The 13,840-nt window shown below is 38.4% G+C and overlaps 1 protein-coding gene across 4 annotated transcripts; it reads left to right on the plus strand.

The window, feature by feature from the left end:
- The first annotated feature begins 4,938 nt into the window (after window positions 1–4,938).
- Window positions 4,939–13,825, plus strand: LOC125217667 (serine/threonine-protein phosphatase BSL3-like). Of its 4 annotated transcripts, XM_048119186.1 has the most exons (22): window positions 4,942–5,830; window positions 6,312–6,372; window positions 6,490–6,568; window positions 6,656–6,735; window positions 6,856–6,950; window positions 7,023–7,122; window positions 7,594–7,663; window positions 8,375–8,476; window positions 8,625–8,706; window positions 9,103–9,282; window positions 9,986–10,256; window positions 10,339–10,573; window positions 10,678–10,848; window positions 11,115–11,353; window positions 11,694–11,778; window positions 11,873–11,971; window positions 12,047–12,246; window positions 12,333–12,408; window positions 12,811–12,946; window positions 13,055–13,194; window positions 13,278–13,341; window positions 13,426–13,825. In XM_048119186.1, the coding sequence occupies exons 1-22, from the start codon at window positions 5,419–5,421 to the stop codon at window positions 13,437–13,439; spliced, it is 2,991 nt and encodes a 996-aa protein (XP_047975143.1). In that variant the 5' UTR covers window positions 4,942–5,418; the 3' UTR covers window positions 13,440–13,825. The 4 variants fall into 4 exon arrangements, with proteins under 4 accessions (XP_047975141.1, XP_047975142.1, XP_047975143.1 ...); XM_048119185.1 differs by having other exon boundaries at window positions 4,941–5,830; window positions 13,278–13,825; XM_048119183.1 differs by having other exon boundaries at window positions 4,946–5,063; window positions 5,163–5,830; window positions 11,873–12,246; window positions 13,278–13,825.
- The last annotated feature ends 15 nt before the right edge of the window (window positions 13,826–13,840 follow it).

Below are 13,840 nucleotides of genomic sequence, written 5' to 3' on the forward strand. Positions count from 1 at the left end.
TATTAATGTCTTCTCTGTATATGTAGTGTCATGATCTCTAGGTCAGATTGTGGAAAAAATTGGCCTGTTCTACAGAAAATTAGAGCATGAAAAATTGAGGAAGATCTAGTCTTATGAAATTAGGGAAAAGCATCCTAACATGAGTGCTGAAGTAGAGAGAGAATCGAGATGGAAGATTTAGCTTCAATCGTCCTTAATTGATGAAACTTTAATCTTGATGCTATCAGTTAGCTCCAATCTCTCTTTCCTAATACTCCTACTAGTTATATTTTTGATTTTGGTATGTCCAAAAAAATCAATCCTCTTTTATTCTTGATGAGAACGTGACTCGTTCTCTATTAATAAAACTTTAACAATTTTTTTTTCTCTTTCATTCCCATTTTATCAAATTTGCATTAAACTTTGCGTCTACTATTATTTAGATTATTATATTATAGATTATTAAATTATTAATAGCAGGTGTAGGAAGTTTTTAGAAAGAGTTTGGAATTTGGTTGCATATAGTTATAAATGTACCGTATGATTCGGAATTCCGTTACATGTCGATAGATGAATGAGATCACTGGACTTTCGTAGTTTCCTATAAATTATTTGTATTGACTTGGTTGGAAGCACTATTTTGATTTTTCGAATAGTAGGAGTAGTACTATGTAGATAGTCAAAGTATTAGAATATTCTACATATAGCTAGAAAAATCAAATTTCAGCAGCGGTATCAAAAGCCAAAAGGTATCTTTGACCAACAACACACAAAGAACAAAGTTGCAAACAATATTCTAAAATTTCCACTTAGTTACTTTATCAGTGCATAATTCAACTTTTCGGATCGATTTGATCATTGGTAGAATTGAAAACTATAGCATATATATACAATACAAAATATTGAAATTTAATGAATGGTAAATAAATAAAAAATTATAGTAGAACACAAATTTTTTCTCAAAATATTTTAACTAAACGTTTCAAATTTGAAGATTCGTGCAACTCAAGTCAATTAAACTGAACTACACATTGGACAATGCACTAATTCACAGCTAAAACTGATCAACCCTTAATCCGATCCGATTTATAAAACACTAGTTCTAGTTGCATTGTAGTAGTACTTCCTCTATTCCGCAGTAGTAGAGTCATTTTTCTATTTCGGAACGTTACATTATAGTAGGGTCATTTCCCTCTTTAGCAAAAGGTAAAACTTTTTCCCTCACTTACTTTATTCTTTTTTTTATTTTATTCTCTCTACTTTTCCCTCTATCCTACTTTTATTACTCTCTTTACTTAATATGTTTAATCTCCGTACTGAAAAGGAGTAACTCTACTCCTATGAAACAGAAGCAGTATATCATTTTTGTCATCCCCTGCATCGAATGCATGCGTATGTAGGAGGGATAGTTCATCTGGGCACTCAAAAATTTGTTTTTGTTTATTTAATGGTTTTAAATTATAGGACCATTTTTATTCTTTTGCTAGGTAAAATGACTCGAGCAAAGGACAAATGACTTGCAAAATCAAGAGTGGTTTAAAACCATGTTTGACTGCATGAATTCTAGGTTCTTGTGTTTTTAGAGATTTTTGGATAGGGTCGCTAATATGGACTAATTTAGTTTCAGAATGTGAGAATTGTTTTTAAAAAAAAATCACAAAGCCTCGTGAAAATCTTGTTAAATTCATCATGAGCTTTGAGCATACATTGGAACACTGACATGGCTATTGAGAATCATGTACTACTATCTAATAACTTTCCATTTTATGTATTAAAATTATCAATACAATGATATAATTTTATCAATACAACATGTAAATTTAAATATCAAGACAACGACATAAGTATATAACACAAGAAAGTTGATAAAGTTATGTCTTTGTATTGATATTTTTAACATACAAAATTGAAATTAGTTATTAGTTATTACTGTAAATTAGTTAGTATTTGATCACACTCCAACACATACCATATAACAAGAGATACATGACTCATGTTTTCACAATTATACTAATGAACTCGTGAAAAATGACGGTTCCAAAATATATACACCATAAAGGATACGTACGGAAAATCATAGATTGTGATGTATCTAGTTAGTTATACATTCATTTTGACTTGTTCATGGGTGATGGTTACCATAACCCATAATCCTACGTCTTAGATAGTACTCCCTCCATCTCATTGCAAGTGATCAACTTTTCATTTTGGATTGTCCCACTGATTGATTTTTTTTTGGCAAAAAATAACATTTACTTTCTCATACTTTAATTCTCTCTTTATTTTTCTACTTTATTAACCATATTACTCTATTCTCTCTTCATTTAACTTAATAAATGTATTTGTCTTAAATCACATGCCGAAACGAAATTGATTACTTAAGCTGAAACGGAGGAAATAATACTTTAGATTATGTTTTATTAAATTTTAAATTAATAACATCCCATTAACTTATTTGGTAAAACTTTTATTGCGTAAAAATCGACTGAATTTATTACTATTACAATAAATAAGAATTTTGAATTAGTCATTATTCATAGTTTGGTTATGAACTTGAGCTTAAGACTAATTCAAATAAATAATTTTCAAATATTTTGAAGTGTCAAATCTTTAACAGATATATTTGGGTTTATGATTTCAACGACTAAAGTTATACTCAATTGTCTTATTACAATCGAGTTATATTCATTTTTCGATCATCTCAATAAATTAAGCCATTTTCATATAGAACAAATTTTAACACACTTAAAGCCATTAAAAGGCTCCTAAAATGGGTGTTTTGTTAACTTACATAACTAGTTAAAACGCGTAGGTGCGTGTTTAAAAACGCTTTAGCCTATGCGGTTTATACTTATTGAGTACACGAGCAAATAAACCATATCTGCTTGGTTGTATGGTTGGCTACAGAGATAGCCTGAAAAATGCTTGTATTTACCCTGGTGTAGGCTAAGAGCATCCGCAATGGTCGGCTAGCGACCGGCTAGCCGATTCTTCGCGCTGGCCGGTCGGCTAGCCGAACCATTGTAGGCGGCCAGCGGTATACCGGCCAGCCGATCGGCGTGGGCTGGCCGATTGGTGGGCGCTCGCCAATCGGCTAGCCGCCATTGTGGCTGCCCGATCGGCCAGCCGATCGGCCAGCGCCGATTTTTGTATTTTTTTTTTTTTTTACAAACCTATATAAACGCGATTTTCGTTTCATTTTCATGTGCACCACTTGTTTTAACGAGTTTTCTCTCTCTAACTTTCTCGTACAAGAGCATCATCGCGCGATGAGTAACGCGGGTGGTAGCGGTGGTGGTAGTGGTGGGGATGCCGAGGAGTACGAACGGAGGATCGCAGCTTGGCCTACGGAGGCGCGGCAGACATGTGAGATGAGTACCTCCACATCGGTGAGTCGACGGCCCTGAATGTCTGAAGGAGTTCTGTGGGGGCGTGATAAGCGTTTTCGGTGAGCAGTACCTTCGAAGCCCTACTCCCGAAGATTGTCGAATTTGATGCAGATGCACGGGGAGAAGCATGGGTTCCCGGGGATGTTAGGCAAGCATAGATTGTATGCATTGGGAGTGGAAGAACTGTCCGACTGCCTGGAAGGGGGCCTACACGACCGGCTACAAGTCAAAGAATCCGACGATAATCCTCGAGGCCGTAGCTGATTACCGGCTGTGGATCTGGCATGCGTATTTTGGGGTAGCCGGGTCGAACAACGACATCAACGTCCCGAACTCGTCTCCCCTCTTCAACGAAGTGCCAGGGCGTCGGTCCAGCCGCCTCATTTGTGGCCAACGGCAACCGGCATGATATGGGCTACTACTTGGCGGATGGGATATACCCTCGGTGGCCGGTCTTTGTGAAGACGATCAGACAAACAAGTGATGAAAAGAAGGCCTACTTTGCGGAACGACAGGAGTCGGCGCGCAAGGACGTGGAGCGCGCATTTGGTGTGCTCCAGTCTCGATGGGCGGCAATTAAGGGTCCAACGCGTTTGTGGGATGTCGGATGCGTTTCCGAGATAATGTACGCCTGCATTATCCTGCACAACATGATCGTCGAAGACGAAGGCGTACAACCGACTAGTTGGGTCAATGACGATGAAGCCGGTCCAAGCCACGGAACGGTCACCCCTAGTGTACGACGTGGGGTACCTCTCGATGAAGCCGGCCGCCTCAAGGAATTTGCCAACATGCGCCAAGTGGATGCTCATATTCAACTCCAAAAGGATATAATTGAAGAGTTGTGGGCACGGAGGATTGCACGGCGATAGTTTTTTTTCTTTATTATGTACCTTCTTAAATGTAAATTTTTTTTATCTATGTAACTTTTTTAAATGCAATTAATGAATTTTCCCGTATATGTGTCGTAAATTTAATTCCGTAATTTAATCGTAATTTTAATTCCGTAAATGTAGTATATTTTGAATTATTTTTATTGCGGCTGGCCTATGGCTGGCCTAAATCTGATGTGGCAAGTGGATTTTTTAGTGTTGCTGACGTGGCAGGGGAGAGAATGGCTGGCCTATTGTTGGCCTAAGCACCATTGCGGATGCTCTAAGAGCGTATTTAAAACATAGTCACACTTGATTTCTCTCACTTAATTTTTTTTCAATTGTTTATTTTATTTACTTTTATACTTTATTTTTTGATTCAATTTTACTTAATTTCCACACTCATAAGAAATGCGATGAGACAGATGAGTATGACAGAAATTGGATTAAATCATAACAAATGAAATAAAACTCAATTCCCTGGAAGCAATCTTCATGCCAAAGGGCCGTATTCTGTTTCCCAGATTAAAATTGGATCAAAACTAGACAAATGAAATTAAACTCAATTTCGTGGCTGCATTTTTCATGCCAAAGTGACGTACTACTATTATTTTTGTATCTTAATAACAGTGTAAGTATTTTGTCGAAAGCATATGAATACACAGTGTTGTAGTTGTAGGCCTCGTTTGAGTGAAGGTTGTACCGAAATTCGAAGTTACCAAGTTGGGCATTCCGAAGATGTCGTTATTCCGCCGTCGCAGTGTTTAGTCGGAGTGCCGTACACACATTACACGCACTTCACCCAATCATTTATACCGCCACTGTAACAAAACCCCAAACCAATTTCACTATAATTTTTCTCCTCTTTTTCTTCTTCATCTCTTTATTCCACACCAGATATTATATCTATATTTTTTTGTAGAAAAACAAAAGAGAGAGAGAGACTCGATTGGGTTTGACATACACAGAAGTGCGCGTTTGCATTGCCTCCTCTCCAACTGAATTCCTCATCACGCCTTCCTGGATACATAGATTTTTTTTCTGGGCCAAGATTTTCAAGGATCGGAGCTAGGGCTTGCTTTTCTCTTCTGGCAGAATGAAGATTGAAAATACGAATCGCTGAGGATTTAGCTCCGATCTTAGTGTAAAGCTTTGAAATTTAGGGTTTTAAGTTATAAATGGACGTGGATGCGGCTATGGCTACAGAGCCCGATCACGATCCATCAGAGCAGCCCGCCACGGCTAATGGTGGGGACCACACAACCGAATCCGATTCCTCGTCGTCTCATCAGCTGCAGCAGCAGAGTAGTAACAGCGATGAAGCTAATGATAGCAGTAATAGTGGTGGTGCCGCGGTGCCTGGCCCACGCTGTGCGCCTACTTATACTGTGGTAACCGCTATAATGGAGAAGAAGGAGGATGGTCCTGGGCCGCGGTGTGGCCATACACTGACAGCCGTACCTGCCGTTGGGGAGGAGGGGACTCCTGGATACATAGGCCCCAGACTAATTCTTTTCGGAGGAGCCACAGCACTTGAAGGGAATTCTGGCGCATCAGGAACTCCCTCGTCAGCCGGAAGTGCAGGAATTCGTATGTGCTGTTTTAATTTTGTAATGTTTTCGTTGATTTCAGATTGCACATTTCAAAGGTTTATCGGTATATCTATTTTTTTTTTGTTATATATGCTGAAAGATGGCAATTTGCGTTAATCTTGTGCTTGGTTTGATTACTGCTCATGTTTGTTTATGGTTGGAAATGGATTTCTTGACTTTGAATGTCGCTAAGACCTCCACGATAGCTGCTATAATTTCTGATGAGTGCTGTTGAAAGAATCATCTTGTAGATTTGGAGTTGAAATGTGAATTTTTGATTTGTTTATCACGGATTTTATGACAAGACCTAGCAGTGGAGGTTCGAGATCTGTAGGTTGTGTAAGTTAGTTACGCATTATCCATGTTTTTGTTGTAACAGGGAAGACACAAAGTAAGCATCAATGTGCCTGAAATTGGTTCTCCTGTTATTCTTGAATTTAAATCTATCAATGATACTGAAGCATAGCTTTTTGTTGTAGGGTTGGCTGGTGCCACTGCTGATGTACACTGTTATGATGTTTTGACGAATAAATGGTCTCGGTAAGTTTAGTTATTAAATTATCATCATGTTCTCTACTCTTCATTTCTGATTGTTACGGGCATGTTTTCTGTTACTTTGAACTTTCCATTAAAGGCTATAACTTCAAATCTTTACAGTATTACTCCAATTGGAGAACCACCCACGCCTAGGGCAGCTCATGTGGCAACTACTGTAGGTACCATGGTTGTTATCCAGGTGTGTGGACGGATGTTGTGTTTTAAAAGTCGCCTCATTTTCTTCAATTATGCATACATTCTCACATTATCATTGTTCTCCTTGCAGGGTGGGATTGGACCAGCAGGTTTGTCTGCAGAAGATCTTCATGTTTTGGACCTTACTCAACAACGGCCGAGATGGCATAGGTTAGTATTTTCTACAATTGAAGTTATGCACATATATCTGCATTTACAACTAATTCATACATTCCTTCTTTATTAGCAAATTATTTTAATCTGTGTCACCTGAACTTCCCTTTTGCTTAGGGTTGTGGTTCAAGGTCCTGGACCAGGGCCTCGCTATGGCCATGTCATGGCTTTGGTTGGTCAAAGATATCTTATGGCAATTGGCGGAAATGATGGTTAGCATTTTGGTTTCGTCCTTCTCCAATTTGTTATTTCTGTAAGAAAATAATTTTGTGTGTGTTTCTTAGGTAAACGTCCTTTAGCTGATGTATGGGCTCTGGACACTGCTGCAAAGCCTTATGAATGGCGGAAACTGGAACCAGAGGGTGAAGGTCCGCCACCTTGCATGTGAGTTTGTCACTTGTGACCCTTTAGTTCTCAATTTCTTTTCGTTCCATTCATGTTCTTTCCGTTCGTCCTTCACATTTTCTATCTAAATTAATGACGTCCTGTTTGATCTTGCTTAACACTGACTGAAGTCATTAGTTGAGTTTATTTTACTTGACTGGCTTACGTAAGAAAACAGTCCCGTTAGAGAAAAATTCTAATATCTTTCTTACCGTTTGCTTATTTGAGTAGGATATATCCAACAGGGGCCTAGTATTTCATGTTTCTACTACATTGAAGGCCTATAGCCCACAATTTTTTATTTAAACTACAAGTTAGACAACTGGTTGGTGAAATATTGGAGCTAGTGATTTTACTTTCCAGTGCGCTCAAATAGAAACCTCTTGTATCCTCTTGTGTGCCACATGTGGATCTCTCTCCTATCTAAACTGACTTATCAAAAATATTTTGTCTTGCATCTCGATTGTCCAGGTATGCTACTGCAAGTGCACGCTCTGATGGTCTTCTTCTGCTTTGTGGTGGGAGGGATGCAAGCAGTGTGGTTAGTATGGCAACCAATGAACCGAAGTGTTTGTTTCATTTTTTTACATCATGCTCTGTTCTTTATGTGGAAGCTTTAATCATAATATCATTTGCATTGTCCACTCAAATAATGTACTTGCATGCTATCTTTGACTAGTACATACTGCACAAGGTGCGAACATGTCCAGTCTGTTTTGGTTAGAACTGCCGATATCGATGCTGACAAAGTCTTGGGGGGGGGGGGCAGTAGTTCCCATTATCTCCTCACTGATGCATGAACAAGTATAATAATAGTTCGAAAACGAGTATATGACTACTCCCTCCGTCCCGGCTAAGATGACACATTGCTTAGCCAGCACGAGATTTTAGGAGTTATTGATTAAAGTGTTTAATTGGAGAGAGAAAATGTGGGTGTAAGTATTAAAGTAGAGAGATAAAGAAAGATGGATATTTTAATAAGAGTGAGAAAAAGTTGTTGAGTGTATTAATTGGAGAGAGAAAGTTTCTAAAAAAGGAAATGTGTCATCTTAGTTGGGACAAACTAAAAAGGAAAACGTGTCATCTTAAGCGGGACGGAGGGAGTAATATAATATATACAGTAGCCGTGACGAAGTCAATTACCTGAATGAATCATCGATTTGTTTGTTGTAATAATATTTTAACAAAGGTTGTTTGCAGTGAGAATGCCTCATTTCACTGGTGGTCCATTTACATTTCTACTCTTGTGCAGCCACTTTCTAGTGCATATGGCCTTGCCAAACATAGAGATGGTCGCTGGGAGTGGGCCATTGCTCCTGGTGTTTCTCCGTCTCCAAGATATCAACATGCAGCTGTAAGTTCTTTATTGTGACATTATATGTTCATATCACTTGATTTTAGCTTTCAGTTACATAAAACAAAGTTTATTGCTATTATATGTTCATATCACTTGTCTTTCATCATCTCAGTTGAAAAACTTATAGCTGTAATCTTGTAACTAGGTTTTTGTTAATGCACGCCTTCATGTATCTGGTGGGGCTCTTGGCGGTGGACGGATGGTAGAGGACTCATCAAGCATTGCTGGTACCTATTAAGTTTGCTGTTGCTATGTCTCGTCATCTACTTATATTTGAGGGGTTTTTTGGTTTTATTTAGTCCAAGCTTTTAGTTCTCAGTACTTCTACTACAGGTTGGGAAGTTGTATTGGATTTTGCATAAGTGTTTTAATCAATTTTGACCGTCTAAATGCTATTGAGATTTTGGAGTTGTAGATTAAAATTGAAAATATGTGGTTGATTGTATATTTATTCATTGACGGATCACTTTATATTTGTGGGTCTGACAGAGGTTTATGATAAATGGCTATCAACAAAATTGAAAATTGAAATAGGTGCTTGAAAAGAGAAACCTGAGTTATTCTAAACAAGGTGATGAAGTTAATATGTCAAGCATACCTTTCTTACTTACTTTTCTGTGTAGTTTTGGATACTGCTGCTGGAGTCTGGTGTGATACAAAGTCTGTTGTTACTAGTCCAAGGACTGGAAAATTCAGTGCTGATGCTGCTGGTGGGGATGCAGCGGTTGAATTGACGAGGCGATGTAGGCATGCTGCTTCTGCCGTTGGTGATTTGATCTTCATCTATGGTGGTTTGCGTGGTGGTAAGACAAGATACCTTCAGCAAAGAAATGCTATACACTATTTGCTTGACATCCTGACTTTTTATAAATTTATGCTAACTGCAATTGTTATATTATTTAATGTTTTTTGAACGTAAGGAATCAAAATTTGATAACCTGTCTATTGAGGAAGTTAACATATTTCGAGTTGGAATTTAAAGTTAAAACTGAAATTAGTACTCCTTCCGTCCCATAGAAGATGTCACACTTGTGGGACGGCACGAGATTTTAGGAGGTTTTGTTTTGTGTGTTAAATGGAGAGAGAAAATATAATTTTTATATTAATGCTAGAGGGAACTTTTTTCAAAAATAGAAATGTGACATCTTTTGTGGGACAAACTAAAAAGGAAAGTGTGACATCTATTATGGGACGGAGGGAGTATTTACTATGCTGTCAAGTTATACTATGCTTATGTTGGATGTAAATAAAGGAGATCTTTGATGATTTCACGAACTATGATGTAACTCAAGGCTGTAAATTTAAGTGTTAAGGTGCTTCTTTATTACAGTGTTGGGATTTTTATTTGCCTCCTTTGCTTTACCAGTTAAGTGGCCCCTAGATCATGAAGGTGTTCAGGAAGAAATTCTTCTATAAACTTTCAAACTGCATGTCATTCATATATAAAAATCTGTGATGGTTGGGAATGCAGTCTATGATAATAGTTGGAAATATTTGTTGCCACAGGGGTGCTGCTAGATGACTTGCTTGTTGCTGAAGACCTTGCTGCTGCAGAGACAACTAGTGCAGCTTCTCATGCTGCTGCTGCAGCAGCATCCAATATACAGCAGGGGAGGTTACAAGGTAGATATGGATTTACTGAGTACAGAAATGGGGAACCTGTGTCTGATGCTGCTGCCGATGGTGCAGTCGTGGTTGGAAATCCTGTTGCCCCTCCTGTAAATGGTGATATTTATACAGATATAAGCACAGAAAATGCAATGCTCCAAGGTTCCAGGTAAATGGTGATGATCTCATTCTGTACTTTGCCTATCTGGGTTGCTTCAAGTTCAGTGACTAACTATGGTATTCCTGGTCAGAAGATCTAGCAAAGGTGTTGAGTACTTAGTTGAGGCTGCAGCAGCAGAAGCTGAGGCTATCACTGCTGCACTAGCAGCTGCCAAAGCTCGACAAGTTAACGGAGAAGTTGAGTTGCCTGATAGAGATCGTGGGGCTGAGGCTACCCCCAGTGGGAAGCAAATATCCTCTCTGATCAAGCCTGATTCTATGTCAAATGATTCAGTCCCACCTGGAGTTCGGCTTCATCATCGAGCAGTAAGTGTCGCTATAAGGAAATTATACTTTTGACGATGTTTAGTGGTTTTTGGGTATAGGGTGGTTTAATTTGTTTATAAGCATATGCTATTGATAATTTCCAGGTGGTTGTAGCTGCGGAGACTGGTGGTGCTTTGGGTGGTATGGTGAGACAGCTTTCAATTGATCAGTTTGAAAATGAAGGCCGGCGTGTTAGCTATGGAACTCCAGAAAGTGCAACAGCAGCTAGAAAACTTTTAGATCGCCAAATGTCAATTAACAGTGTACCAAAGAAGGTATATTTTCCACAAGACATTAAAAATATACTCTGGTGTGCCATCTGGTTAATAAAAGGAATATACTGGGGATGAACTTCATATTTCTTGAACTGTCAAATGTGACAAAATATGCTAGAGATTTACATTTTTTACATTCCTAATAGTTCCCCTAAGATTTTCTTGGCCTGACATTTTACTGGTTTAACTCATTTAAGATCATGGTAGTTGTATCCTATATTCTATATTGATAAAAGAATTCTTAAAGTTGAAGATTACCTGACCAGGTGATTGCTCATCTTTTGAAACCTCGTGGTTGGAAACCTCCAGTTCGTAGACAATTTTTCTTGGATTGCAATGAGATTGCAGATCTTTGTGATAGTGCTGAAAGGATATTTGCAAGTGAACCTAGTGTTCTGCAGCTGAAGGCCCCTATTAAGATTTTTGGTGATTTGCATGGCCAATTTGGGGATCTAATGCGACTTTTCGATGAGTATGGATCACCTTCAACTGCTGGAGACATAGCGTATGTTCTTATACTTTATAAATTTTATTATGCTGCTACAGTATCTTGACTGTTCAGGTCTTGCAACATGTACTTGCATATCCTGTAAATATGCCTTGCCGATTTGGTACCCAATATCACTATTAACACTCTTCACTAATGCACAACTTCTGCTGCATGAACACATTCCCTTTGAGTTAATGTATACATGTGTGTATAGTAATGCAGCACATTTGTTTTTTGTCTGAATGCATGAATTCATGAAGCATACCCACAAAACACAGAACTTGCAAATCTTCCATCTATCAAATTTTGGTACCATTTGATACTAAGTTGTTGACTATGTAACGTCTATTATCAGATATATTGATTATCTGTTTTTGGGAGATTATGTTGATCGTGGCCAGCATAGTTTGGAAACTATAACCCTTCTTCTTGCAATGAAGGTACTAGTCAATTTGTCAACTTTCAATTGGGTTCTATCTTCTCACTTACAATTCATCTTATACATATTGACAAACTGGCTTAACAAATATATAGGTTGAGCATCCCCATCAAATTCATTTAATTCGTGGTAATCATGAAGCTGCAGATATTAATGCACTATTTGGCTTTAGGATCGAGTGCATTGAGCGTATGGTAAATCACAGCACTTTATACTGTCTTCTTTACATGGGATTAATGCATAGGCCTTCTAATGGTTTCGTGAACCAGGGTGAGAGAGATGGAATATGGACATGGCATCGGATAAACAGACTGTTCAACTGGCTTCCTCTTGCTGCTCTAATAGAGAAAAAGATCATTTGTATGCATGGTGGTATTGGGAGATCAATAAACCATATAGAACAGATTGAGAGTATTCAACGCCCAATTGCAATGGAAGCGGGATCTTTAGTTCTTATGGACTTGTTATGGTTAGTACATGCATTTGCTCATATGTTTAATGATTATTATTATAATTTCTTGATTTTGTAACATTTATGTGGATGTTTCCTTGTAGGTCTGATCCTACTGAAAATGACAGTGTAGAAGGACTGCGGCCAAATGCTAGAGGTCCTGGGTTGGTAACCTTTGGGGTACGTATCCCACAACAGTTAGTTATCTCTCTCTCGCTCTCTCTGTGCATGCACAATATATGTGTGGGTACTTTGTATTCTACTTGTGAAGAGACCTATTTCTGTTAAAAATGGTTTTAAGATCTGCAGTAGGGCCGCCTCCTATTATCTATTTTAATTCAAACAACAGTTGCAAGTGCTATAAACTTCATTAGCTTGAGATTCCCATAAGTTCAAGTTATGTTTTGATTGATCACACGAAATCAATTTTATATTAACTCTTCAGTATGTAATTATCTCGTACAAATTTTATATGTATTCAATTTTTTTCCATGATGATGATTTGTTCTAGTATAGAAAGGTACAGTGTTCATCATAGGTTCTCTGTTGTTCTATTGTTAATAAAAGTTTCTTTTTTTTCAGCCCGACCGTGTTATGGAATTTTGCAATAACAATGATCTCCAGTTAATCGTTCGAGCACATGAGTGTGTGATGGACGGATTTGAAAGATTTGCTCAGGGGCACTTAATCACACTTTTTTCAGCAACAAACTACTGTGGTATGTTCTAACTTAATACAAAGATTATGGGCTGTGTTATACGTTCTATGCAGTTGTTGGCTTGTTCTTATTGGGGTTATAATATTATCAATTCTAAAATATCTGTAGGTACTGCAAATAATGCCGGTGCAATTTTGGTTTTGGGTAGAGATTTAGTGGTTGTACCCAAACTAATCCATCCCTTGCCGCCCGCAATTTCATCTCCTGAAACTTCTCCCGAACGCCAGATAGAAGACACGTGGATGCAGGTACACTACTTTAATAATTATGCAGGCAACATGTCTTTGAAAGCATATGCATCAAGTTTGATCATCTCTCCCTCTGGAATCAGGAGCTGAATGCTAACAGACCACCGACACCAACCAGAGGCCGCCCTCAAGTTGCTAATGACCGAGGTTCTCTCGCTTGGATTTAGGTTCCACTTGCAGAATGTTTTCTTACTCTTCTTCTAAGCTCATGCTAACACCTGGGATTTCCAGTGGCTTGTACATAGCATGATCCCACCGTGCTTCTGGAATCTATTCCGCGGACTGCACACGATGACTGGAGAAGTCAGGACTGCACTTGGCTGTGATGCAGGCAAATCGGGGCTCCAGAACGACCTGCTCCGGCATGCAAGTTGAGCCGTGCGATAGCTGCTGAGTCTCGTTAGCTCTAAGTTTTTGGCTCCATGTAGATGTATTATTGGTTTGTTTTTTACTCCATGATTGGTGAGGTATGAGGTGTTTTCTCTTATGTGTAATAGAGGGTGTTTGTGCTTGTGGAATTCTTATTTTTATTCGATACTGTGTATCATATAAAAAGTGTGCCCTTTTTGGCTGACATTTTGTTTCACACCTATCTAATGGAAAGGGGAAATCGAGCTTCTTGTCCTTTCAACATTTCCTGTTTCGA

Source organism: Salvia hispanica, chromosome 4 (assembly GCF_023119035.1).
Source record: "Salvia hispanica cultivar TCC Black 2014 chromosome 4, UniMelb_Shisp_WGS_1.0, whole genome shotgun sequence".
Lineage (NCBI taxonomy): Eukaryota > Viridiplantae > Streptophyta > Magnoliopsida > Lamiales > Lamiaceae > Salvia > Salvia hispanica.